Here is a 27,975-nt window from a genome sequence, read left to right on the forward strand (position 1 = left end):
CCCATAAGCTACTGATAGCAGGCTCTGGAAAAGGGAGGAAAATTGGTTTTTCCTTGCTTATTTTGAAGCAGACTTGAAAAGGTTTCTCATTTTTGAGGTGCAGCTGCTCAGCACAGTGCCATTTGCTGCAAACAGGTGAATTGACTTGAGAAAGAGGGGAGTTATGGCTGTTAATTGGATGCCACTGCTTTGGGCCTGGAGTTAGAAGCCCAGTTATTCTCCATATCCCAGTTTGGTTTCAGTCATTTCACATATATAGCTTCCTTCTTAGTGCCATGTTCCTGCTCACCTGCATTTCTGCATTCCTACTTCAGGAAATTGACTGGATGGCAGAGCTCCTAAAATTTAGATACTGCAGCCTTTGTAGCTCTACTTCTAGGTCTTTAATGATGCAGCCCTAAAGAGACAAGTAGAACTTGATATTCAAAACTAGGAAATACTTAAGTGAATCCAAAATTTTCATATGTTACTTGAACTCATAAAAACAACTGTCTGCTTTGTTAAAAATGCTCCTTTTATACCAGAGGGTGTCTTTAAAATAGTTTTACACAAAACCTCAGTTGCTATTGAATCCAAAAGGAAGAGGGTAGAAGAGCCTGACAATTTACATTTCAAGTAGGGAGTGCTATCATGTATGTAATAATTACATGTATGTAAATTGTTACATTTTTAGGATAATACATCTGTCTTGTTTAGCTGTAGTTTCAGTCTCAGTTATTTAGGCACTGAAAAGCAATATTCTTGAGTGTGGGATTATTAATCTCTTTCAGTCCTACCCAATAGGTAGCAAGGAAGAAAAGACTAGGTGAGAAAGCATATTAAAATTCTGCTTAGCGCATTGGTGAAGATGCCAATCTTTCACAAGTTAGGAGAGATTCAAGTTTTATTTTGCTGGGTGACTAGACTGAGGCTCAGAGGACAATGTGTCTGTCTGTCTATCTATGTTTTTGTTAAATGACTTGTAAGCTAAATACCTGTTCTAGTGCCTAACATGGATTTACAAGACTTGTCAGCCTTTAGGTAATCAAGTTTTACCCTCAGTGTAATTATTAGCATTAAATATTCAGAGCAGAGAGTGTAGTTCCCAGGTAGGAGCTGTTATTTATAAAAGGCAGGTACCAGGGTGGGTGCAGTGCCAGGGGCTGGCAGGGGCTGTGGGGCTGATGTGAGCAGCAGCCAGGGCTGCCTGTGCTGGACACAACTGGCTCCAGCCAGCTCCAGCTCATCCCTCCTGTGGCCAAGAGGGTGGCACTTCAGGGAAAAAGCACTTAAAGAAGAGTGGGATGCCACAAGGGCATTGTGTTGGGGACTGAGGGGAAAAGAAAGGGTGAAAACCATCTCTGCAGAAGGCAAGGTCAGAGAAGAAGGAGCAGAGGTGGTGTTGTGGGCACTGGATCAGGATTCCCTTGCAAGTCCTGTGGAGGACCCTTTGGTGGAGCCATTCCTGAAGCAGACTGCAGCCAGTGAAGAGGAGCCTGTGCAGGAGCAGGTTCTCCTCACCAGGACTGTGGTCCATGGAGGACCCACAGTGGAGCAGGTTTGTCCTGCAGGACTGCAGCCTGTGGAGCAGTTTGTGCAGGACTGCAGCCTGCAGTAAGGACCCAGACTGGCTCAGGGGCACGGTGTGAGGAGGAAGGAGTGGCAAGGAGGAAACAGGGACTGACTGCAGCCTCCTGTTCCCAGCCCCTGTGCTGCTGGGTAGGGTAGAGGAGCTGGAGGAGTTGGGAATAGAGGGGTAAAGTTGAATCTGGGGAAAATGAGTGGTAGAGTGTTTTGCCTTTGTTTCCTGCCATCCAACTCCATTTTAATTTGCACTAAATTGAGTTTTCTCCAGTTTGAGCCCATTTTCCTGTGATGACAATTGGTCTTCCAATGTCTTTTTTTCTTCCTGTTTTTTCCTCTTGACCAATGGTGAGCTTTCTCCCACTGGGCTGCTGAGGAGGGGAAGTGCAATAGCAGTTGTGTGGGCATCTGGCAGCTAGCCAAGGCCAACCCACCACTCTGCCTGGTTTTAAATATGAAACAGCTCTACTCACTTCTTAAAACTGCCTTGTGAGAACCAGTGTTTAGTGGCAGTTTTGGGATTGCAGGTCCCAGATGGTTGGAGCTGTCTCTCTGTGTCCTTGCAGAAGGTGTTTGTGGAGCCTCCTGACTCTTCAGGACTTTCCTGCTGGCTGACTCCTGTTAAGCTGCTCCTTAGTTAATTACTTGCCATATTTTGGATCCAATGTTGAAATGTCAATCTCCTCCCTAGACTATTAAAAACACTTGTCCTTAGGGTTCTTAGAGGCCTGTAAGGAACAAATATTTCTTCTCCATCAGATAGTTAGTAATTTGTCAGAACTTTATGGGCTTTATGCAGTGCCAAACCACATTGCTTCAGGAGGTCTCAGCACCTTCACTGTACCCAAATTACCTCAGTGTTTATTTGTATCTGTCCTGTGTTCAGTCTCTCTCTACCACAGCTGGGCACAGGTAACACACTTTCATCCACTCTTCCTACCTCCTTCCAAAAATATATTAATGTATTTTTTTGCTTAGTAGTAGAGTTGTATTTCTGTGAAAATTTTCCCCCCTCCTTTCCTCCAGTATAGGGCAGAATAAGAGTTCAGACTCCACTGTATATTAAACATGAATTTTACTGCTGAAATGATTGTAAGGGATCTGAAATGACCTGAAATTTTGCCTACATATTTTTATTTTGTAACTTTTTAGTCTTCACCTTTTAGGGTGAGCAGGCCCCATTTTCCCTTTTCCAGGTCTTTAATCATTCTGGCCATGCTGTTATTCTGCTTTATTTTTCTGATTAAGAGAAGGACTTGGAGTGCTCCAGATAAGTCTGCACTGTTGTTTCATGGGGCAGTTTTGGTGGGTTTTGTGTCATTAACATGTTCCATGTGTACACTGTCAGTTGTGTCAGCAAGGCTGCCCTGCAGTGAGCACGCTGTTTCACTGAGCTGTACCTGTGTCCTAAGCTCATAAATTGGTTTGTGTTGGAAGGGACCATAAGGACCACATAGTACCAACTCCTCTTCCCCCAAACCAGTTTGCTCAAAGCCTCACCTACCCTGGCCTTGGACACTTGCAGGGGTGGGGAATATACAGCTTCTCTGGGCAGCATGGTCCCGTGTTTCAACACCATCATAGTGAAGAATTTCTTCCTAATATTTAATCCAAAACTACCCTTTCAGGATCCCTTTCTGAGTGCATATGGTTCATTTGGAAGCATGTAGGGCAGTAGTTTGCATGCTTTTCACCTGTATTCATGGGTTCCATTTGCCTGTGTTGTATATCACTTATCAAATTGAGAAATTGCTGTAGTTGATGTTGGTCACCCTGAGGTTCCCTGCAGTCCTTTTTTTTCTCTTGCCTATATAATTTTTTGCCATCCTGAGATCTTACTGTATCACCACTTCATCTTTCTACCAGCATCATTAACAGCAGGTTTTCCTATGGAGCCCTGAGGAATACTGTTATTAAACTTCTGTAGTGGTGAAGGTGACTATTTAGTCCAGTTCTTGCTTTCTGTCCTCTTGTTTTTTTAATTCAATATAGTGTTTGACTTCATATGCTATTATTTTTTTTCTTTTTTAGTGGCATAGCTTTTGAAAGCCTGAATAAGGTTTCCTGTATTCAGTGCTCCACTGGCATACTCAAGCCTTTCAGGAGGTTTGGAGTATCTAATTCCAATATCTGTTAAAAGTGTTTAATTCCAGATTAGTAATATCCAATTTCAGCCATTTCAGTTTTAAGTGTAAAGAAGTGCTGTACTTCATGTTTTTTAACAAAACTTTTGCGAACTGATGCACAAATGCATCTGGAAATCCATGTGCCACACCTACAGCATTTGAAACATAGATAGGCATTGTTCACTCATCTCCAGTTTCATAAGCAATGTGTCTTATCAGTGAGGGAATCCCTGGTGTTAGCAGCAAATTATCTACATCACCCCAAGACTTCAGAAGAGTTTCACTATCTCGTGCTTTTATTGTTTTAACAGTTTTACTTTTTTTAACAGAGTTGCTTACTTTATAACCTCCAACAAATCAGCAAGTTTATAAACCAGGTGACCCTTGTTTTTAAGAACTGCTGTAGGTGGACATCAATCTGATTGTGAATCACCAGAACTGATAAGTGGAACTGTTAAGTGTCAGAACTAGTCAAGAGCTTCACTCAGTGCTAAATTTACTTTGAAATTACAACTTTAGAAAAAAGGTTAATGCTTTGTTACTTATGAATAATTCTTCCCACTATCAAGCTTTTAAAACTGAGTTTTGTTTTTTAACATAAATTATCTACACTTTAGAAGTTAATTCTTCTGAGTGAACATTCCAATCTGAGAGTGGGTTGAAAGAATTGAATTTTTTCATATCAATGTGTAATAAAAATGCCATTTTTTTCCACAGTTAAACTTCAGTTAATCAGCATGAACAAGGCTCAGTTTAAGGTGAGACACAGACAGTAACTGATTTAAATTAAGGCAAAATTAGTGATGGGGAGTACTAATAAAATTTTTGAATATGAAGTGATGCCCAAGGCTGTTTCTAGAGTAATTTCATTATTTCTGGATTTAAAAAAAACACTGTAAAATACATTAAATAATTTTTAAAGTTGTGTATTACTTTCTTTAATTGTCTGGGAATTGAGTGGAGGGTAAGTCAGGTATGTTGTTTTCAAGAAAGTGGGTGCATAATGTTCTAACCATGGGTAATAACCTGAATGATTCAGGTCACAAAGGTTCTGAAAGATCTGTGTTTCATTTGGTGTTGAAGGTCGATCTTGTGTGGTCAGTGACACAGAGGATTACAGGCGAAAAATGGACACGACCTAGTGTGAGGGAATTGATTGATCCTGAGGGAATTTCATTCTAGTCATATTTCAAAGAAAAAAGGTTCCTGAATGGAGTTTCTAAACGTTTTTTTTTTCTTGTTGAAAAATTCAAAGCTTTCACTGAAATTCTTTCAGTCCTTCATTTGTAAGACACTTGTCTTGAGTCTTAAAACTCATTTTGTAAGTAGTTGATGTGATATGAATTTGGAAAGGCATTGAAGATCAAATCTGGAAAGAAATTCAGACAAACATTTTAAAACTTGTAGGATTTGAGCTGCTAAATATCTTAACAGAGACTCTTTTGAAGCATTGTAATAAAACCCCCTAGTGTGTGTTTACTGCAGAGTTTTAATAATATAGAATTATAGCATGGCCTGCATTAAACTAAGGGCTAAATGTCATTAATTATCTGCTTGGTTAATATGGATTTTTGGAATAAAAGTCTTAATCATAAAATAGATAAAATTAGCACAGGGAAATCAATGTAAAGTGGAATAGGTTGTCCTAGCACATGTATTACCAGGCTTTTTTTAGTTGACTTTTTTACTAACCGTGTTTTAATGAGGTTTTAAATGCAATTTCACTATGGATAATAGGTATGAGAGTGTATGTACTCCATAAAGCCCAGAGACTAAAAGAATATGATGTCATGTAACCCTTTTTCTTTGGTCATGATGAACTTTTACTAACAACACTTTTTCTTCTGTCTACTGCAAATAAATCAAGAAACACGTGTCATATGTGTGTGTAAATATCACTGACCGTCCTTCAAATGGTTGAAATTGCTTTTTGCTGTTCCACTGTTTTAATAAAGAACTCTTTGAGTACTGAGCGCATTCCTTTTGAAGCCTTCATAATTTTTTCTTCCCCATTTCAGCTGTCATTTAGATGTTGATATGTAAAACAAAATGGCAAAAATCAACACCCGGCACTCCTACCCTGGTGTACACAGCCTGTCTGTCAGAACTGCTGATGAAGATATCGAAAGGATTGAAAATGGCTATATCAGGTAATATTTTCCTTTCATCACAGTCAAGAGAACAGGTTGCTGCATAGTTTGTGGAACTCCTGTAGCTCTGGGAATGGCAGCTAGAATTATGGGAATATTGTGTTGTGGTATTGTTGGCCCAGTGCACTTTACAGTCTTGACAACATCTATCCAAAAGTATAGAAGAGACAGACACAGGAGGTTGCACTAACTCATTGAAGAGAAACCTCTTTCTCAAGTCACCACACAGGTAGCACACAGGGTCTATGCTTCCAACAAAGTATGTAGGATATGGTCAAGAAAAAGATCCTTTGAGCACCATGCAGTGAGAAGCCTTGGGAACATTTGGTTTTCTTAAAGCAGCCTCTACAAATTGCCTATTCCTGTAATAGGGAAAATCTGTAGTGTATAAAGAGTATCAGCATTTTTGTGCTGGATTTTCAGAATGTCTCACTGTACAGAGGAAATGTAATAGTTTCTTTACATTCACCTTTCTCTAGTTTTGATAGTTTTAAAGTGGCTGTTTGAAACATGCCAGGGAGCTTGCACTTACCTATTGCACAGTAGCAGTCATTCCTCTAGATTGGGCAAAGCCTGCTGGGCCTGTGGAAAGATGCCTGATAATCCATAGCGTCTCCATTAAGGCTGGAAAAAGTTTTCTGCTTTTGGCTTGTTATGGCCAACCACCTCCTCTATGTGGATCTTGCCAGGCTGTCTCTTGCTGTTCAAATGCACACCAGACTAGAGCACCCAGAATCCTGATGGGACTCCTTGCACTTTGGTGATTTTTGGATTGCATATCCCTAGCAGCTGCTATGGATGCTCTGTTTGAATTGGTCCTTTATTTCTTCTTGCTTTGCTTACATGATACCTTCTGTCACAGGGATGTACCTACAGTAGTGAAAATGGATCTGATTTGTTCTGCACAGTAAGGCTTGCTTGCTGTTTTTGCACTACCCCATGGTCTCCTTAGGGAGATTTAAGAGCCCTGTCCCTTTCCCTCCATTAACAGTGATGTGTTAGAAAAAGTGAAAACACAGATTGAAATGAGCCTCTTCCTTTCCTTTATTTTAATGCCCTATTTGTAGTGGATGTCAGTGATTGGCAGCTCACAGAATGGAATTACTGGCTGGGATGTGAGAGTGGGGTTTTAAGGATTTAAATGTAGAATTAAATCCCTGCGGTCATCTGCAATTTCAGAGGCAATGACTTTGACAGATAGAGGGACTGAAATATGAATTGCACTTTATCATCATGGTGTTGGTCTTGAAGAGGCATTTTTTTAAAGGAAAGTTTGATATTATCAGCATTAATTGCAGGACTTCATAGATGGGTAAGGAGATATAGTCTTGCTCTGTAAAAAAAGATCTCATATTTAAGATTTCTGGATTTTTGAAATGAGTGCTGCTAAGTATATACAATATCTTTATAATACCATTTTTTTTTCTAATTCAGATTTGCTTTAGAATATGTCTGTACCAAAAGCTAGAAACCATCCAGGATTTTAGGTTTCTCTATCTTACATCAAAATATGCAACTATAGATGTTGGGAAGAAAAGAACATTTGCTAGAGTAGCAGCTTTTCTTCTTTGCCTTTGCTTTCCTCCAGCTCCTATTTGCTATAGTTCAACAGAGCAATTAAACACATTACTTAGTTCTTAATAAAGTCAGTGGGTGTTAAATTTATGCTTAATGCTAAGGATGTGCTTAAGCACTTTTCTGCTGTGAAATGAGGTGTCACCAAGAAAAAGCATTCACTGCAACAGTTTACAGAAAGTTGCTACTGATCTTTAAAATGCTGTGCTCGTTCATGCTGCAGTGATTCATGTGCTCATATTCTTACTCTGTAGTGTGTTATAAAGTTGGTTCATTTTGTTAAAACAAAAATCAAAAAACCCCCAAAAAATAACAAATGAATCTCCATTTTTAAAACCCAGCCTCTGTATAGAAACAGCTCAAATAGGAGAGGCAGCACATCAGCTTATAGACACGGGTTTGCTATCTAAAGTTGAAAGTAGGATTCAGCTGTGCCCTGTAGACATCTGGATTTCAGTGTCTTTATGTGAGCAGATGCCTACATTCCTGCTGTCCAGAGTGGAGTTGTGGTCAGTACTGATGGTAGCAGCACCCAGGGAACTGCTCAACTTAAACTCAGAAACTCTTCAGGCTCCTTTGGCTCTCTTGATTATGAGAGGTATTTAGTTGCCTGAAATAGGCATCTAATGCTATTTGAGATACTACAGAGTATTTGAAGCATTTAGCTGGCACTAGTGGATGTAGCTGTATGCTCTGGAGAAGTCCAATAAAGTATTCTGAGGTGTTACAGATTGTACCAGACTCTATTCTGAAGCAGCTGAATCAAGCCCTGAGATGGCCATTGGCTATGATGGGAACTTAGATACTTCTTAGGCACTGCCATTAACAATATTAGAATTTATTGCTAAGATCACATAAAATGTATATTACTCGGTAAACGGGAATAAAATACTTAAAAGCAGCCGTGGTAGTGCAGTCTAAAACACTAACTAGTCCAGTATCCTTTTTCCAGCAGGTCTGTAGGAAATTTCTCCAGGAAATACTAAAAAAGGTGGACAAACTCTATCATTCTCTCAGTATTCAGCTCAAGAGAGTTCTGATAATCTGTGATGAATGCCTATTCCATGAGTTTGTTCATTGTCCCTTAGAAGGATATTAACTTTGGCAACCACAATATTCTCAGCACTGGCAACATAAATTAGGTTATAAAAGTTTTTCAATACTAAATGGTGTTTTGTTAATGGAGGAGAAGTAGAAAACAGTTAACAAGCTGAGAATCCTAGGACCCTCAGTATCTATTTTAGCATTGTTCTTTGGGTAGAAATAATAAGTTTTAATTCTTTATTTGTTAGTTTTTCAGCTGTGAGTGCACATAAAATTGAGATGTTGATTATCCTTTTGTGGGCATTCACAATGCTGCTGCTCTTATGAAGATGCTGCAAGTATCATTTTTGTCAGTGTTTTCCTGGCAATACAGATTAACAGACCCATGTGAGAGTTCTTGTTTCCATTACAAAGGGGGAAGAAAGTGATTCTTAATTGACGTAAAAAAGTCTTGTAAAAGTGAATACTGAAGACTGAAAAACACTGAGAAAACCAAGGAGTACTATAAAAAAATCTGGAGTGAACCCTCATAAGGTTCAGCTTCCAGTGAAATCAATTTCAAAACTCTGTTTCTGAAAGATGAGGCTAAAATTTAATCTTTTTTTTCTCCCAAATGCTAATTTTTTAAGTGCTAATAAGTCTTTAGTTTCTGAGCTTGCTGGAATGTATGGCAGAGCCTCCTCTGACTTCAGTTCATATTGGATGGCTCCAGAAGAATAGGAGCACAGGCTTAGCAATAAGGTTGTCAAATATATGCTAGGGCGAGGACAATGTGCTGGACTGTTACCTGATGCAGTGGTGGAGAGAACCAGATGGGGGAAGGTCTGCATGGAATTCCTTAAAAAAAAATAAATTTGTTTTTGCAGAGCCCATTCACTGCATGAGGATGCATCTGCAGAGCTGCAGGGAGTCATTTCTGTGGAGGGAGGACATGTGCCTGAGTCCCAGGCAAGCTCCTTCACTGGCAGGGGAGCAATGGCAAGGTAACATACTAACTAATAGAATGTTAACTAACTAATAGAATTTCAAATATTAAGTTAGATTTGCTGGAAGAGACTGGTCACAATTTGGAGTCAAAGAAAGAAGTAAGTACATCCAAAGAAAGTGGATGGAGTCCAGCTGAAGAATGTCTGTAAGAAGTAACAGAAGTTGCATTTGACCTTGATTCATCACTTACTTATTGCTAATAAAAGTCTTAGAATCTGAGAGAGGCTGAATAAGCCCAAAGAAATTTTTCAAATATAAAAGAATACATTATTTTTACATAACTGTATCTGAAAATACATTGAATGCTGGGGAAATGCATGGAGTTGTGAGGCCAGACTTTAAAATAAATGTGTGTTTGGTTCTGATAGCTGATGCAGTGTTTGTTCCCTATCAAATGAAACATAATGGTTGTCTCCTTTTTGTAGATGGCTCTGGAAAGGGAGGAGACAGGGAGTCTTTGTGTTTTGAGTGCAAGAATTTCCCTCAGTTTTTAGAATCCAGTTATGTTTATAATGGATTTGGAGCCCTAGTCAGCAAGGTTGAAGCTGACCATTGTCTTAAGTTGTTTGTATTACTGGGACTTAAATATAAACCTGAAGTGGAGCTTCAAAACTTTGTTGTGTCTGCTTTGTGTCTGAGGCAGCAGGGCTCTGCCTTCAGATACCATTGTTCCACATAACACAGACCACAGTCACTTTAAGCACAGTGTATTTCAAAGAGCAAAGAAAAAAATTACTGTAAATCTAGGGTAATTTAAAGAGTATTGTTCACACTTCATCATTTTGGATAGTGGAGAGTAAACTTAACATTTCCTGCTTGGTTTTCAGGTAATGACACCACCAGATGTAGATTACAAAGTCTGCAAGAAGTTGAGTTTAGATGAGAAAAGATTATAGTTGTTTGTTTTGTGTAAACATAATGCACATGAATATATAAATTCATACAGAGAGCTTCCTTTTTAATCTTTGGTTTTAATTTCTTTACCCTTTTTCAGGATAGATTGAATGATGTGTGTGTAGCTACAGTTATGTATGCTCTGAATATACAGGGAAGTCTGTGGTGTAATGTAAACATGAATGCCTAGCAATTTAAATATTAGGGTAACACAACATGAGTCTTGAATGGAAATTCTCAAGGATCTAAGACAACTGCATCTGATGGACTTTACTGAGTATCTCACTTTGAGATGCAAAGGCCCTCACTCAGCAAGAATATTCTACTGCTCCTGTAGTGGGGATACAATAGAATAAGAACTGATGTGTGAGGTATTTTCCTGATCCAGTGCAGAAGGTGATCTATGAAATTGTGGCAAGTTCATACAGTTACTCCATCAATTTTAATTTCATCACAGGTGGAGATGTGGAGAAGAATCCTGGCTGGTGTTTGTGGGTATGTTTTAAGCCACCTCATGTTTCTGTCTGGTTCAGTCCATTTTGTGTGTGTGTTCCGTGCAGGCTGTCACGGTTTGTGTTATCCGTGAGGTCATGGGCCACAAGGCGCTCGCACCACGAGGACCAAAGGCCTGACTCTTTCCTGGAGCGGATCCGGGGCCCAGAGCTCGTGGAGGTGTCCACCAGGCAGAGCAACATCCGCTCCTTCCTGGGTGCCCGGGAGCGGCCCGGGGGAGCCAACAGGTAAGAAGACATGTTTGTACTTGAAGACAACTGAGGTTATCATGTTTTCTTGGTAATTAGGATGTAAGTTGTATTTTAAGAAGAGAGTAAGGAGCTTAGCGTGGGAGATGAACAGAGTATCTAATGCTGCCCAGGAATCTTCAGATAACTAAAGTATTGCACTTTCAACAGATTTTCTTCCTCAAGCACGCTGTGACCAAGATCTTGAATTGAAGGATTTTGATCATGCTGCTTCAGGCAGAGTGATTTCTCAGAACTGGAATTTTATCATACGCAACTTGATGTTGCTAAACTGCTTTCTACTGAGGAGAATGCAATTTCTATCTCAAGAATCTAGGATGTTTCTACTTTTGGCTTTTCAGGATCTTAATGTGCATTATCTGCAAGTGTTAGGAAACTCTAAAGAAGCATTTGTGCAAAATGTGTAATTGCTTTGTTATATCTATTCAGAAGTCCATCTGATAACATTACAGAAAGCTTCTGATGCAGAAATGACAAAATCGTTTGGATGCTGACTTTGCTTATTAGCACATACGTGGTCTTTGGTATGGAAGGCAGGTTCAGTCTTAATTTTTTTCCAGTAAAACAAAAGAGAAACCTTTATGTGTTTACAGTTCTTTGACGTGATGACTTATTACTCTATAAATGTACAATACAGTGTTTTAAATTTAACTCCAGCTAAAATGGGAAAATGAAATCCCAAGACAAAAGCTGACTTTCTGTTTGGCGTTAGGCTTTGAAACAGAGACTCCTATTTTTTTTTTGCATAATTAAAGACTGGTAGGTAAGCAAATTAGTTTCAAAAATCTCAGTAAGCAATTCAGATTAAAGCAAAAACCTTTGAATATCTGTGCATTACACAGGTTACTTTGATTTGTTGTAGTCCAGCACAGCCTTATTATCTTCACTTGATCTGCTTCTTAAAAACTTATCTCAAGAGCACATTTTATTGAATTAGCCAGACTGTTGCCTGATTTCTCAGGTGTCTGGATCAGTAGCATCTGCAGATGGGAAGTAATTAGAGAGAACAACATTGATCATAGGCCAACAAACCTCTGCACAAAGCTATTGGAAATTAATTTGTGGGCACCCATCCTTGCCTTCTCAGTTTTATGCTGGTGGACAGTAACTCTCAGTTGTTGGATCATGAAGGCTTACTTCTGCAGCAATGGGTAGGTATGCTCATTACTTATCCACAGGCCTTGACACTGCATCTGTGAAGAGGACTTGAAAGGATTGGAGAAAGTTTAAAATAGTAGCCCAGTGAGTACAGGACTAAAAATAGTGCGGTGCATCTTGCCATGCACTAATACGCCTAAGAACAGGCTTCAGACATCAGATGTGGTCACAAATGTGTATGCCAGGCACATGACTGAAAGGAACTGGTGCCTTGAAGCAGTTATGCAAAGGGGCTTATCACAGCAGTCAAAATTGACCTTGCTAATCTTATCAGTGCCTATGTGAGAAGCTCGTGAGTCCGTCTGTCGTGTCGGCAAACACGTGCGTGAAACACCAGCAGCCTTTACTGACACTCTTTAATGTGTTTTATTTAACTTGCTTGCAGTCACTGGCCCTTGGCCAGGTTCAATGTCAACTTCAGCAACAACACTAATGAAGAGTAAGTATACTGTTAACTCCAAAGACCTTTCTACTACCAGCACCTTCTCTTTTCCCCTATCCAGCCTAGTAACATTTGTAGTATAAACTCCTTAGTTCTTGCTAAGCCTTTCCTACGAGTATAGTTTTATTATTGAGAAAGGTCCAGTTTTCTTAGTATGAAAAGCATCCTTTGTGCTCCCTGTGAACTTCTTTTTGTCTGAAGTTACCCCTTCCTCTCGAGGAGTGAATTTGACTAAGCATTTAGTCCCTACCTTCTGTAGTTCAGCTGGCTGATTTTACTGCATTACCAATTGATGCATTCATTTTTCAGTTTTTAAATGAGATTCATGTGTAAATTTTCTAATAGTGGTTTTCCTCTTTTAACACACTGGTACCTTTTTGCAAATCAAGTGTCCCAAAAATTTGTCAAATGAGAAGTAGATACTGATGAGGGCACCAAAACCAATTTATATGTCCATCTTTTAAGTGTGTGTTTCAGTTCAGCAGGTACTGTTGTCTTAGAGAGAGTGACAGGCACCATAATAAGCAATAAGGCTGGTATTGCCACAGAGTGTCTGACAGAAGCTGTCCTTTTGAGTTTATTTCATATAATTGACAAGCTATTTCACAGTGTTACACCAAAGAGAAATTTATTAAACAATGTGAAGAGCTCCTGTAATTTAAAATTACCCAACATCAATGTTTGTTGCTTGTCTTAGACCACAGCAATCTGAAGACATATCTGCTCTTTAGTATCCAGCAGCAGATATGTTCTCATGCATAATGATAGTAGGTTTTTTTCATTGCTTTCTAGATGAAAACAAAAAATTTAAAACTAATCAGTACATCTTTTGATTGTGTCAGAAATACTTCTAGAAAACTCTTGGATTTTTTTTTCTCCAAATAATTCTATCATAGGCAAGTGTAAACCATACATTTTAAATGATGCTGCAAAACCTTTGTGCACATAGCTGAACAAGAGATCTTCCTGATGCAACTTTTTGGTTTGGTTTGCGTAGTTTTTATTCAAAAGGAAAATCTGTGTTCAGTGAACAGTGACAGAAATATGCAGGATTTTATTTAGACTGATACAAAAGAAGTGCTATAAGCTTGGAGCCAAGCCTGCTAGATGGAGCCCAAAGGACTGGTTAGGACAGAAACACTTCTGCCTTACTCTGTTTCTGACAGTGACTCAGGTACCTTGGGCAGAACTTTCATCCTTTCACTGTTTCATTGTTTTTAAATGAAGACAAGACCTGTCTGTCTACCTGTCCAACAGTCTGAAACATACTTGATTTGCAAAGTACTTGACAGATGAGAAATGCAAACATTTGAGTCATTCAAAGACTATGACAGTGTTTTTAGAAGGGCTGATGAAGTAGATTTCTAAGTCTAAAGCTGCACACAGCTTAAAAAAGAGCATGGATTCTGCTGTGTTGGGGTCAAAGAGGACAGACACAAACTGTTTTATTGGTTACTGGATTTCAGTTTGCTCAGTGTTACTGGTAAAGTAAAAGAAATGTGGACTTTTCATTATATTAAAGAGCTAAGTGTGCCATGTCTTGGGGAACTGTACATGATGCTTTCAAGTCTTTGATTATGGCCAACCTTTTCCACTGAGCAATTTCCAGTCAGACTGCAAGTAGATGTGAGTATGATAAATTGGGAGTTACCACAACAGAAAACAACAGAGGCAACATGAATGGAAGAAACTAATTTACAAAAGGTACCTGTAGTTGACAGATGAGTTTGTAGGAGATCTCAGGCCAGAGAAAAATAAGTGTTGGCATTAGATGCTCTGTGAAATAAAGTTTTTTCACTTTTTAAAAAATAAAACACAAATATAGGAGGGAGTTGTAATTGTCAAAATACTCCCTCCAAAGTTCACCACCACTGAGACTTTTTGGCTGATTCTCAATCTCAGCCCACTTTTCCCTTTATAACAGGATCTGCAAATGCACAAGGCAGCCCTACCCTTTGAAAATTTTGCTTACTAGTAGTTCTTCCTTTCTGATAAGAATGCCAGGCACTTGAAGTATTGAGGATCTACATTAATGCTAACAACAGCAACTGTGCATTTCCCTTTAGGTCAGACACCATGCATGGTAATCTCAAGTGAATTCCTGATGTGTTTTTCAAACAGGAAGGTTTAAAAAGGTTAAAAGGTAGATTGGAAAATGAAGAGGTAAAGTTCTGGACAGTCAGTCCAGAGAAATAAATTCTTGAGAAGCAGTTCCCACTGCTGTGTAGGAATCATCTTTGGTAAATGAAAAACTCTTTCTTTGATTTGAGATGCAAGTAGAAATAGAAGATCAGTCAAGCCAAAGGTTCTTTTCCCCTCCAGTTCTGCTCCCTTTTACTGTGTAATTTTGAAGGTGTCAGTGGTGTTGGTCAGCTTGGTAGGTATTTCCCTGGATGTGGCAGAGTGTGGGATCTTGGCATTTTTTTAGCAAATGAGTCTTGGCTTTTCCAAAGTACACTGTAGTGGTGCATCACTGTGGAAAGTCTAAGTGTAAGGACTGGAACAGGTGCTCATTGCTGATTGGTGAAAGCTGCTACTATCTTAAAATTGGTGGCTGTCATCTCCTTTGGAGCACTTCTTTCTCCCTGTATCAAGCACTTTCCTAGATGTGACTGCCATTCACAGCACAGACCTTTCTGTCTGAGCAATATGAGCAGGTGTGCACAGAAAGCACCAGTCCCGTAAGCAGCACTGTTACATACTCTGTCCTTGCTGTGGGGTGTTGCTCTCATTAAAATAATTTGTCCTTTCTTGACACCCATGCAAAGGGAGACTCAGAACCAGCCTTGGCAGTTCAGAGGAGAAAACAGAGCTCCCATGGGAGCAGGAATCCATGGCTTTCATTCAAACCAGACATTATGTGTGGGGAGTTCTGTGATCCACATACACTGTAGTGAGGAACACTCTTAGGCTTTTCTCTCTGGGGGGGGACATTTTCTGCTTCAAGGACTAGAAATGTTCAAATAAAAAAGAAGGAGATCTCGGATCATGGATTTTCTGCTTGTGCAAGTGAGCACCAATCTTCACCACACATTACATGATTGATGACCAAGGCATGTAGCAAATCTAGCTTTAAGTATTGTCAGAATCTTGTGAAAGATGTTAACTTCCTGTAGGTTTGAAAAGTATTTGTGGGCCTGTCTGCCTAAGTTAACATATTTCAGAACTCTTATGTTCAGACAAACCTAAGAATGGGACAATTCACATCCAGAGGCAGTTAATTAATAGAATTTTTTCTGGTTTTATAGAACCATGAGAGGAGATTCATCCTGATTTTTTATAATTACTACAAAAGCTTCAGACAGTCACGTTGAGGTTTTAGCTGTGCAAAGAACGCTGACAGTTTGTTACGCCATTTCACATTCTGTCATCATTTGATAGGTTTCTTTTTAAGTGCCTGGGTTCTTAAGGGTCAATCAAACTGAAAGCATTTACTTAAAATCAGCCTGGTACACTGATGTCTGAAAAGGTCAAGAAGGTGTGGGTGACTAATGCAGAGAATCAGCCAGCTGGTTACCTGATGTGATGGTGTGGTGGTGTCAAGGGTGAGAGGCCTCAGCCTGAGAACCCTTTTTTCCAGTTGGATCCCTGTCCTATTCTGTCTGGAGTTTAGAATAGTTTCCCAAACCTCCACCCTCTCCCTTAACTGCTCAGTATTGGTAATACTGCTAAGCCTTGCATTATGTTGTACAGCAAAAAGGAAGAAAAGAAAGAGGTTAAAGAGGAGAAAAAAGAGGAAAAGAAAGAGGAGAAAAAAGAGGAGAAAAAAGAGGAAAAGAAAGATGACAAAAAAGATGACAAAAAAGATGATAAAAAAAAGGAAGAGTAAGTATGAAGAATGAATGTGTGATTGTAGCCCGTCTCTTACATTACAAAACATGGTGTAGCATTCATTATAATGTTACATTTGTTCCGTAGACTGCAGATTCTTAGCCTGTCAAATCTTTAATACATTTTCCTCTTTGGGAAGGTTTCAATTGCTCAGCAAAGTTGTATCTTAAAGACCTCTGTTTAGGTCTTTTAGAAACAGCTGCCTACATCAGTAAAAGGGAATTGAGCTACCTGTGGTCACTTTGAACTGAAGATCACTTTTCAATTATGACAACACTTTAGGACAGCAGCCTGCTTTGCAGAGCTGCAGACTTTTCATTGTTCCAGAATTTCCATAATGATTCAGAGAAGATGAACCAAAAGTCTGGTTCATCTTACCATGTAGAAATATCTTACATGAAGAAAATTAAAGATTTGCTAATAAGTTTACTTATTTCACTGACTAGTTATTTAATTACTTATTACAGTGCAGTTCATTGCTAGTAAGAACTAAAATTTGCTTCTGTTGGTTAGGAGATGGTGTATTTCTGCAACAAAATGAGATAAGTCGAATGCTTTTGACAGAAATGGATCCTGCTCTTGCTTTGTTCCCCTAAAGATGACCCAAATATACTTCAATTTACTATTACCAGGGATTAAAAGTAATGATGATGCCAGATAAAAAAAGAATGCATTTGAGTGCATTTGACAGTTAAGGAGTATGTTACAGCAATGTATTGTAGGTTTATATGTATGTATATGGTGGCACCTGCTACATAGACATGAGGGCGTTCCAAATAGAATCTGATTGATCCCAAGATCTTTATTAATCAAAGATTTTAATTTTTTTTTCCCAATTACAAAGCCTTTGTTCTAAACACTCTCTTTTGTCTTTAATTACTGTGCAGTGAAAGTGTAAGCTTTGCAGTAGCCAAGAGTGTTTTAAGACATTTTCTCAAAGCAAATTAATGTTTTAATGTCTACAAGGTAGTATACTCTGATGTATAAGGACCATATTTCATGGTCACATTTCAGTTTTGAGGTGGTGATCAGTTTCCTAGAAGAAATGGTTCAAAACTAGTAGTGAAGATAGTAAGGTAAATAAATACATTTTAGATTAAAGCTGCTTCCTTTACTCACATTGCCTGGGTATTCAGCTGACAGCAATGGCAATGCCAGAAATACACACAGATTTGAAATAAATTATCATTATATTTTAATATATTTGCATTCTTGGAGATTAGGAAAAGTCCCACAAATACATATTCAAGCATTGCCTTGCCACATATTCTGCACACTATTATACAGTCCACAGATCACAGTTCTGCTGCTGAATTAATTTTGCAGCTGTGGACCTCAAATCCACTGATTTCCTCTGATTACAAGCCTGATTGCTCTCTATTCCATATCAACCTTTCTCATGCTGGTGGTGGGCACTTCTGAGCATACCCTGCGCTATTAGCCATGCTGTTCTTCAAATCTTTACATTCAAATCTTTACATTCCAGGCCTGTATGCTTCCTTTAGCATCACTTCCTTGTTGTGAGGCCTAAGGGGCCAGGACTGTGAATGTTTTAAATTTGCCTTACACAAAGACATGTTTCAGCTCTAGTCACACACACTGTATGTGCATATGCACACAGAGTTTCTTACTTGTACAGACATTTATTTGAATACATACATGTTTTACTTGTTCAAATCCATGCTTATACAGTCATTTCCATAAGAGAATTTGCTGAAAATCAATAATCAACCTGCAAAAGAAATGCATGAAATGTAACCTTCTAATCTGAGTGATAATAAGAGACATTTAACAATTAAGGGTTTTTTTTCAGTGTGGGGCTTAATACAGAAGGCTGTGGGTTTCATCCAGGGAGATATGAATGTCTGTGTTTTTCTTTCCACTCTTACTTACTTTTTCCAAAGCTGGGTCAAACAAAAAAGTAGAGCTTGTCAGATGGGATGCCTGGTATCTCATCTGCACTGCCTGCATGGATACTTTCTCTTCTTGGGCAGCTGTGAGTTCATGGTGAAATGAGCAGCCTCAAGAAGAGGGAAATCCAGCAGGTTGCTTGCTTACATTTCCAGTGTAAATCTGCATGTTTTACTTTCCAGGCAGAAAAAGGAGGTCTTTGTGATAGATCCTTCAAGCAATCTGTACTACAACTGGCTGACCGTAATTGCAGCACCTGTATTCTATAACTGGTGTATGCTAGTGTGCAGGTATGGATTTAAGTTAATAACAATTTTACATTTCAATCATTATGATTCCTTTGTAAATTGCCCTCTTATCTCCCTGCAGTATCTTTTGAGTGACTTACCTAGAAGGTTTACAGTTCATACACCCTTAGGGATGTATGATATGCCTACCACTGGGAATAGATTGCCAGTGTTTCTTCTTTTTTTTCTCCTTTTTGTTTAAAAGCAGGTGGATGTAACTTGCAGTGAGTGTCCTCATGAGCGCTGGTGTGGCTTTGTGTGCCACCTGCCGGCTGAGCTGTGTCCTGGCCACTGCATCCCAGGGCACTGCCAGGGATGAGGGCTTCCCACCAACCAGGAGAGAACAGAAAGGAGGGATGTGGGCAGTGGTGGATGGGGCATCTTAAATTCATATAATACATCTTTTGGATGCTCGAAGAGCAGGAGGATATAACTCAAGTATTTCTTTTCCATGGTAGAATGTAGAAATCAGTTTCAGTGAAAGTGATGGAGGGCTGTAGAAATGGTTTCCTTACACTGTGTAAGATGGTAGGGAGAGATGAGGATTGCTTGCCACTGAGAAACAAATCTTTTATTTGGGAATTATCTTCATGGAGATATGTATCCCATGAAATCTCGTGCACTTTTACTTGGAGGGGTATGTGTAATCCTCCATAAGTGGGGCATTTATGTGTTTGAGTTTTATTCCTGTCCAGAACACCTTTGAATTCTGAAAGATCCTGGTGTCTGTTTGGACATAGCTCTAGTATGCAGATGTCTGCACATGGAGATATGCTGTAATATTTCTGGAGCAGAAATGTGCACTAACATGCTGCTAGGGCATGTAATGCAAGTACTCTGTTTATGCAGTTGGCCTAATTATTTTTTAAATTTTTGTTTATTTAGAGCCTGCTTTGATGAGCTACAAATGGACCATGTTAAAATATGGCTGTTCTTGGATTATCTCTCTGATATTATCTATGTTATTGACATGTTCGTCAGGTTCAGAACAGGTGAGTCTTTCTGGGATTTGGTTTCTAATACTGCATGTATTTAAAGGCTGGAAACAAAATTCCCCTGTGGGGTATGACCACTGTAATAGCCTGTCAGAGTGCAACAGTGGAGGCTTTCAGAAGATGAAGTGTCTGATCAGCTTGGATTTTCTAAGGCCATACATTCCAACACTTGCTCTTCACTTGTCTCTAAATTCAGTTCTGTCAGTAATAGGCGTGCCAGATGCTGAGTGCATAGCCACTGTAACAGGCTGTGTGGGGAAGGGACAATAGGGCACTTGGGGCAGGAAACCAGCTGCACCCCACAAGTGCTATTTCCTTAACCAAGCTATGCAGCATCCTGGTCAGAAGTGGTTATTGAGTTGGTCAAGATCAAGACCTGGCACCTGTCCCAGCCTTCTGTCTGTGCTCCTATGCCTGGAACAGGCAGTGTAGCCCCTCTGCCACCATCTGCCACCATCTGTGCTTCCTACAGCTCTGCGAGGTCCTGGCAGTTTCCCACTGCCTGGTGATGCTACAGGGTTAACCCAGGAACCCCTGCTTAGGTCCTGCCTTCCTGGAGGAAGTGTAAACCCAGAGGATTTATGAGGACTGTGCCATGCTATGTGTGAAGTGGTTCTCTTCAGCTTCTTGTCCTTGTTTCTGTAATCCAGCCGGCTGCGATTCCAGCCTTAAAGTGGTATCTGTTTTAAACTGAGCAAGGTCATAATATAGGCCTAAGCAATGGCATACAGTGATCCATGTCACCAAGTTACTGAATAGTCCTTGATGCACTTTGGTGCTGCACTTTGGTCCATGCCAGAGAGCACCCAGTGTCTGGGGACAGCTAGGAGGACAGCAGGGGTTGGGTGTTGTTCATCGTGGTGTTTTTGGAAGGGCCTGGAAGAACTTACATGTGAATAGAAGCTATCATGGTAGCTGGTCTTGGGCCAGAGGACATCTCCTGTCTCATTCTCTTCACTGGTACAGACACAGCTTCAAAATGTCCCTTGAAAGGGTCCAAAACAACACTGATCATTTAAAAATGAGAGTAATTTTAGATCTCTCATTTTTACATCTTATCCATTTTTATCTATATATTTATTTTAAGTTGTGCTGACAGCTTGATGTTAATTATGGCCTATGAGAAGTTGTAAACATAACTACAAGATGGGCTAAAAATGCTGTCATGTGGGAAGCACACAATCCATGGCAAGCCAAATTCTTAAACTTAGCAAGTACCTTGTTCAACAGGAAAGTCAGTTTCAGGTACCAGCCAAAATCACAAGAGTGCTGTATTTGGGGCAGGATGGGGAGGGGTGTTCATCTTCTTTATGTAGTTAAAATGTCTACTGTGCCAACTAAATTTACCTTCTGCAGTTACATCTGTTAATGTAATGGGAAAGAACAGAGCAGAAATTAGGCATGTCCAGGCAAAGCGAGTTATAAATTTCCATGGGCTGTCCTGATAATGATTATATGGCTGTTAAAGCCTGACTGCAATTTGAATTTTCAGGCCTGGCTTGCAACTGCAGAATTGCTGGAGCTGTCTCCCAAATGCTTCAGTGCAGGTGTCTGCTGTAGTTCCAGGCACTCCAAGAAAGAAGTTGCTTCTTTTAGGTGGCAGAATCTTTGTCAGCTCTCTTAACAGTTCCTCCTGGCTCTGCCTTTGCCTGCTGCCTTTTCATGTGAGTCCACAAGGTCCATCTGTGCTGGGGATGGAGGTCCTGGAAGCCTTTGGGGGAGAGTGAGACTTTCTCCTGTCTAAGGGCAGGGTCTGCCTTGGAACTGAGATCTAGGTAGCCGCATGACTACTCTGATCAGCAGCTTCTCCATGGTGCATTTCTGTCTAGCTGCAGGGCCAGTTGGACTGCATTTCACCTGTTTGGTGACTGTGCACTGTGAAACAGAAAAGATTCATGTCTCAGCAGCTGGTTGTGTTTAGCATACCCTGTGTTCTAATGCTTTCAGAAGATTTTACTGTAAGACCAGTTCCATAAGGGAACAAAAAGCCAAGAGATTTTATCTCCTTTCAGGAGGAAGGTGTTTTCAAAGTTATTTTTCATAACTGTGTATCAGAAATTGATCAGTCTGGCCAGCTTTTCTGTTTCGTTGTACAACCAAAGGGCATATTTGACCAGCTTTTTCAGCAGTCTTCTGGGAGGCAGCACATGCATGGCACAGGAACTACTTCCATTAGTAATTGCTGTCAGTTTGCAGATCCAAAGCCGGATACACACAAATAGATGTGGCATTTTCAGATGAACCACACATTCCAGAAATACTGTGCTGTGTAGGGCACAAAGAAATGCAGCTTGGTGTTCCTCAGGAGAGGCTTCCCTGAGAAAGCTATAGGTGCCTTGTAGATTGCTAAGGGGTTAGTAAAATGTGATAATCCAGGATACACCAGGAATGTTTTGTTTTTTCCTGAGTGGACATTTTCTCCTGAGTGGCCCAATGGGCTGACAGTTGGATATCTCCAATTGCAGCAAGTATTTGATACCTATCAATTATATAGGCTGTTCCTTGTGGAACATTTTTAATGCCCTCAGAGGCACAAAAGAGCTGTACTCTTTGTCTCTCACTGCAGTTTATATCTATTTGCAAATTTTTAAAATCGAATACTTTTCAAAGTCTTTGGAATGAAGAAATTTTGATGTGTGAAAGTCTGCTTAGCAGCTCTCTCACTAGAAACGTAAAGTGCAAACCAAGGAAAATCACGTCAGTTTTAACACTGGACACAAGAAGAAAAGCATGACTTAGGGAGGGGGGTGACTGCATTTCTTTATCTCAAGGGTATCTATATTGTTTGGAAAAGGTTTCCAACAATCTATTATGCCAACTTATTCTTGGTATTTATTTTAAAATATTCCACTCCTATTTTATATACACTTGCTTAACTTTAGTTATGACTCATGCCAATGATTCATGAAAAATTAGACACTTGAATATCCCTCTTTTTTTTGCAAAGATACTTAAAAGAAAAAGATACAGCTGTCGCAGGAAAGAGTAGAAAGCCTCAGGGAGCACTGTGGTGAAAATAGAGTCATTGTTCTTAGTCATTATATATCAGCTTTGAAACTTGATTGAAATATTTAAATATGCAATTAAATGACCTCAATATCTGTAGGCATAACAGTACAAATTGTAACATTCTTAGGCCTGAAATGTTAAGTTACTCACTACTGTTGATGGTATTTTTACTCTAATGTAAAATCTTTTTATTCTCTGAAGGCTTCCTTGAACAAGGCTTGCTAGTTCAGGATGAGAAGAAGTTACGAGAACATTATACCAAAACTGTGCAGTTCAAACTGGACGTGCTGTCTCTTGTGCCAACAGACCTGGCATATTTCAAGCTTGGTTTGAACTACCCCGAGCTCCGGTTTAACCGCCTGCTGAGGATTGCTCGGCTCTTTGAGTTTTTTGACCGTACTGAGACCAGGACAAATTATCCAAACATGTTCCGCATTGGCAATCTGGTGTTGTACATTCTCATCATCATCCACTGGAACGCCTGCATATACTTTGCGATATCGAAGGTGATCGGGTTCGGAACCGACACCTGGGTGTATCCCAACGTGTCCGTGCCGGAGTACGCGCGCCTGTCCAGGAAGTACATTTACAGTCTGTACTGGTCAACGCTCACGCTGACGACTATTGGGGAGACACCGCCCCCGGTGAAGGATGAGGAGTATCTCTTTGTGGTCATCGACTTCCTGGTGGGCGTGCTCATCTTTGCCACCATTGTCGGGAACGTCGGCTCCATGATTTCCAACATGAATGCTTCCAGGGCAGAGTTCCAGGCCAAAGTGGATTCCATTAAACAGTACATGCAGTTCCGAAAGGTGACTAAGGATTTGGAAGCCAGGGTTATTAAGTGGTTTGATTACCTCTGGACCAACAAGAAAACGGTAGATGAGAAGGAAGTTCTCAAAAATCTGCCTGACAAGTTGAAGGCTGAAATTGCCATCAACGTCCATTTGGACACGCTGAGGAAAGTGCGTATATTCCAGGATTGTGAAGCTGGACTTCTCATTGAGCTGGTGCTGAAACTGAAACCTACGGTCTTCAGTCCTGGTGACTACATTTGCAAAAAAGGAGATATTGGAAGAGAAATGTACATTATTAAAGAGGGAAAATTGGCTGTGGTGGCAGATGATGGCATAACCCAATTTGTAGTCCTAAGCGATGGCAGCTACTTTGGTGAAATCAGCATCCTAAACATCAAAGGTAGCAAATCTGGCAACAGGAGGACAGCCAACATTAGGAGTATTGGTTATTCTGATTTGTTCTGCTTGTCTAAGGATGATTTAATGGAAGCCCTCACAGAATATCCAGAAGCCAAAAAGGCTCTGGAAGAGAAAGGACGTCAAATTCTGATGAAAGACAATTTAATAGATGAAGAGGCAGCAAAAGCGGGAGCTGACCCAAAAGACTTGGAAGAAAAAATAGGACGACTTGAAGTAGCTCTGGATACGCTGCAGACTAGGTTTGCAAGGCTCATGGCAGAATACACTGCATCTCAACAAAAGGTGAAACAGAGACTTGCCAGAGTAGAAACCCGAGTAAAAAAATACGGTAGTGGCAGCTTATCAGTTGCAGAAGCAGAGGCTGAAAAACCTGAGGAGGAGAAAAAGCAGTAATGGAGTATTTATTTATATTTCCTCATTTATTGGAGAAGGTTGAAGCACTGAAAGCCATAAATGTATGTAAATATGTGTGTGCATACATAGACATAATTATTTTTATATGAACTCAAGAGAATGGTTTTTAGCATTTTTAACTGAAGCAGTATTTTCTTGTAAATAGAACACTGTCACCTTCTTCTTGGGGGGAGATTTGGTCCAGCACTTGGTACTTTTTTGTACTGAGAGTGGGCTTCTTACAAGTCTTGCTCAGAATGTCTGTTGTGTTTGTAGGTCTTGACACATTGTCTCTTCCTGCACATCATGCGTTAAGAAGGCATTGTACTTAAGTAGAGGAGATTAATTTTTTTTCCTTTTTAAGAGCTTAAAAAATGTTCATAGGGTACCCTGCTCTAACTTGCTACTTTAGTAGCTGATTAAATGCATGGATGGATGTCTGTTTCTCAAAATTTTTGTTCTTTTAGAGTCTGTGCAAACAGTTGGATGACAGCTAAGCAGTGTCAGGTACCTGGCCATTACAGTGCACCCTGCACGTGTCTGAAACGGCCATGTGCTCGGATGCTTTAGTGTGATTCTCTCTAATGAGCTGGGCTCTGCACAAAGGACCATGCTGACAGAGTAGCAGTGCTCATTCATGTCCCTTCTGGCAGGGTCTGTGACAGCCTTTGCTGCTCTGCAACTGCTTCGCCAGGGGAGAGAGCGGGGGATGCTCCCTTCTGGTTTTTTTAGCCCAGTTCCATTAGCACTGGTAACACCCTCACTTGGAAGGGAGTCCCCCTAAAGCTCACTGGTGGAAGGGTAATACAGTTTCACCAAACCTGGGAGGAGAAAAGAGGGCCCTGGTGTGTGCAGCTCCCCTATGTAGGGTGCTGAGTGAACTCCCTGGCAAGGGGGCAATCCCAAGGGACTGCCTGAGCTACTGAGAAATCCCATGGGCTGGCAGGGCAGGCTGTCACTGCCTGCCAGGCAGCTTGCTCCCACAACAGGTTTTCTGCTAGGCAAGGATAACAAGCCCTGTGTTGCAAAGTCATTCTGGTCACTTAGGCCTAGTTTTCTTCCTTTTTATTTCTTCTGAGGATGTCTACTCCATCTCCCTGTGCTGTTTGCTGCCTTCTTTTCTCCAAAGTAGTTGTCACACTACCTTGTTTTTACTAGTTAGGGAGAACACAGAAGATACTAGCTTTCATTTTTTGCTGTACAGTATTTTGCTGTCATGCAACTTCCTCAATATTACTTTCATCCTCCTGAATCTCACTGGCTTTTGGTAAGTATGGAACAGCAGAGGCTGTTCAGCATGTATGGCGTGGGATCCTCCAGTGGCATTAGGTATTTCTATGAGCAGTGCTCTGACCTTAGTTGTCCTCAGGCCTGAGTTATGACAGCATCTGGGATCAATGGCCTGTTGGAAAATTGGTGAGGAGCCCGCTGAGAAGAGGGTGGTTTAACTGGGTGACAGTGGAATGAAAAGAGACAGTTTTGCTAAACTGAGTACAACTGCTCAGAGTAAGTCCTCGTCTCCAGGCAAGCAGCTGTTCCCTTCTATTGACACTTCTGAGCCTGGTGAGGGAGACAAATCTGTCAGTGATTAAGGAATGGAGCTTTGCCAACAACTCTGGCAAAGGGACAACTGGGTAGTAAGGTCCACACATGGCCCTTGTCTAAACTCCTGTTAGTGTTAGCCTAGAAGCCAGCTATGCTTATGGATCTTCCCTAGATTGGGCTTAACCTCTATTATCAAAATATCCACTGATTGTAATAAGTAGTTTGGAAAGTAATCAATGTCTCTTTGTGGCCAGTGGCACTCAGGAGTATTGGTTCATCAGCTGAATCTTGGCCTTACCTTCTTTAAGGGCTTGAGAGAAATGGGGGAGCTGAGAGGCTGGTTTTGGCAGGAGTGTAGTGCCCTTGGTCCCACCCAGGGGCAGGCAGGGCTGAAATGGAGCTGGGCTCACTGCAGGTATCCCTGTGAGCACAGACAGGGCTGTCACAGGCTGCTCAACTTCCACCTTGTGACAGAGCCGGGTACCACACTCGCCTTGGCTGACATTCACTGGTGTGTGACTCAAACCCACTGTATGTGGTAGGGGTTTCATGCATATTGACATGTTCTCCATCATTCTCTGTAAATACCCAACATAGCACAGCTATTCCAGCCCACTAGGTATGTATGAGTAAAACTGTTCAAAGTACTCTTTATACCAAATTTATACCTGTTTAAAAACCCTAAAAACCACAGGACTGCGTCTTTACCTGGTGGATCAGAACAGCCTAATCTGTCAGTTAAATGCATGTTTGCTCTTCCCTTTCCATGCCTCTTGATCTGGTTTTCATACACCAGAAAAAGAGCATTTTGATGCTATTGGCTTCAGTCACTCTGAAACATACAGCTTCTGGCATGATGAAATCACATCCTTTGGCGTCTTTCATCTCTGTAAGATGTTTTTTCCTCTTCTTTAATGTGGCTACAGCATGTACATTAAAATATTTTGAGTAATGTTCAAGCAACTCTGTGTTTTCTCTTACCCATATCCCTCTAGATTTTAGTGTTTCAGACAGACTTTGATCACATCACCATTACATGGCCTGGAAAATTGCTAACTGGAACAGAGATCTGAAGTGACAGAAAACTGTGTGGGAATGGTGTCTCTCCTCACTACAGCACAGCTGGCACACAGCTTTGGTCCTGGGCCCAGTTTTGACACCATCCCTGTGTTTGCAGGTACCACACAGGCACAAGAGCCTGACCATTATGTCGCTGCCCAAGGGCTGCCAGGTCCCACGGGGCACAGAGCCTGCCAGGCTGCTGCCACCTGTCTCCTGCCTTCCCTTCCCAGCTCCAGGCAGGGTGGCACTGTCCCTCAGCAGGGACAGTGGCTTGTCTAGCAGAAATAAGTGTGTGCAGCTTTCTGCTACTTGCACACAGGTCACCTACCAAAAATTGCCTGGCACAGACTGGGCTGGGCTGGTTCTTTAACCCTGCCACAAGAGAAAGCAAGGCACAGGGCAGTGCTTACAGAGCATTTGAACATAGGCCTGAATCTAGAAATAGATTTAATGGCCACAGCACTCACTTCACATGGGCCTAAGCAGGTAGCCATGGGTGGCACTGCTGCTCCAAACTGCCTGTGCTGAGTGAGACATCAGATGCGCAAAGTCTGAGAGGTTTGAACAGCTGCTCCACATGCAAAAGGAGAGGCGAGGTGGTGGAGTGGCACACCATGCTCCAGCTGCTGCTTGGAGTGAGCTTTGCCAGGGGAAGGGCTTCAAGCTGTGGACCCTGTACCCTGACAGCAAATGATTTCAGCCTTGCTCCTCTCTGAAGTTCTCTCAGGGCTTTCCCCATCCTTTTACCTTAATTCCCTATTATTTTATTTTACAGTTTTTAGAGCAGAAAACTGCCTTGGCAAATTCAATGAACTGGACTTCAGAAGCAGCAGTAACAGCAAAACAGCTCATGTATTAGTACAGCCAAGGACTGGGGTTTGCTTTACAGTGCAGTTCTTTCTTCAGAAACAGCCCAGGGAAAGTACAATCATGCTTTAAAAACTCTTTTCTCCAAGGCATTGGCTTCAGAGTTTCATTCCTGCCAAATATTTATTAATGTACAATACAAGGGCTCTACTTTACAT

At 40.8% G+C, this 27,975-nt stretch overlaps 1 protein-coding gene across 3 annotated transcripts in view; it reads left to right on the forward strand.

Annotated features, from left to right (window-relative positions):
* CNGA3 (cyclic nucleotide gated channel subunit alpha 3) overlaps nucleotides 1–26,847 on the forward strand; it is a 30,662-nt gene extending 3,815 nt beyond the window's left edge. Inside the window, exons 2-10 of one of the 3 annotated variants that reach the window (XM_071430880.1) lie at nucleotides 4,407–4,447; nucleotides 5,708–5,839; nucleotides 9,325–9,441; nucleotides 10,900–11,079; nucleotides 12,644–12,697; nucleotides 16,394–16,525; nucleotides 18,625–18,732; nucleotides 19,615–19,721; nucleotides 22,935–26,847. In XM_071430880.1, coding sequence (XP_071286981.1) covers nucleotides 5,739–5,839; nucleotides 9,325–9,441; nucleotides 10,900–11,079; nucleotides 12,644–12,697; nucleotides 16,394–16,525; nucleotides 18,625–18,732; nucleotides 19,615–19,721; nucleotides 22,935–24,343 — 2,208 coding nt within the window. In that variant the 5' untranslated portion in view covers nucleotides 4,407–4,447; nucleotides 5,708–5,738 and the 3' untranslated portion in view covers nucleotides 24,344–26,847. The remainder of the gene's footprint in view (nucleotides 1–4,406; nucleotides 4,448–5,707; nucleotides 5,840–9,324; nucleotides 9,442–10,899; nucleotides 11,080–12,643; nucleotides 12,698–16,393; nucleotides 16,526–18,624; nucleotides 18,733–19,614; nucleotides 19,722–22,934) is intronic. The other 2 variants (XM_071430881.1, XM_071430883.1) reach the window with 2 other exon arrangements.
* The last annotated feature ends 1,128 nt before the right edge of the window (nucleotides 26,848–27,975 follow it).

The sequence above is a fragment of the Agelaius tricolor genome, unplaced genomic scaffold, assembly GCF_023055355.1.
Source record: "Agelaius tricolor isolate 1412-34295 unplaced genomic scaffold, bAgeTri1.0.p SCAF_7, whole genome shotgun sequence".
NCBI classification, from domain to species: Eukaryota; Metazoa; Chordata; class Aves; order Passeriformes; family Icteridae; genus Agelaius; species Agelaius tricolor.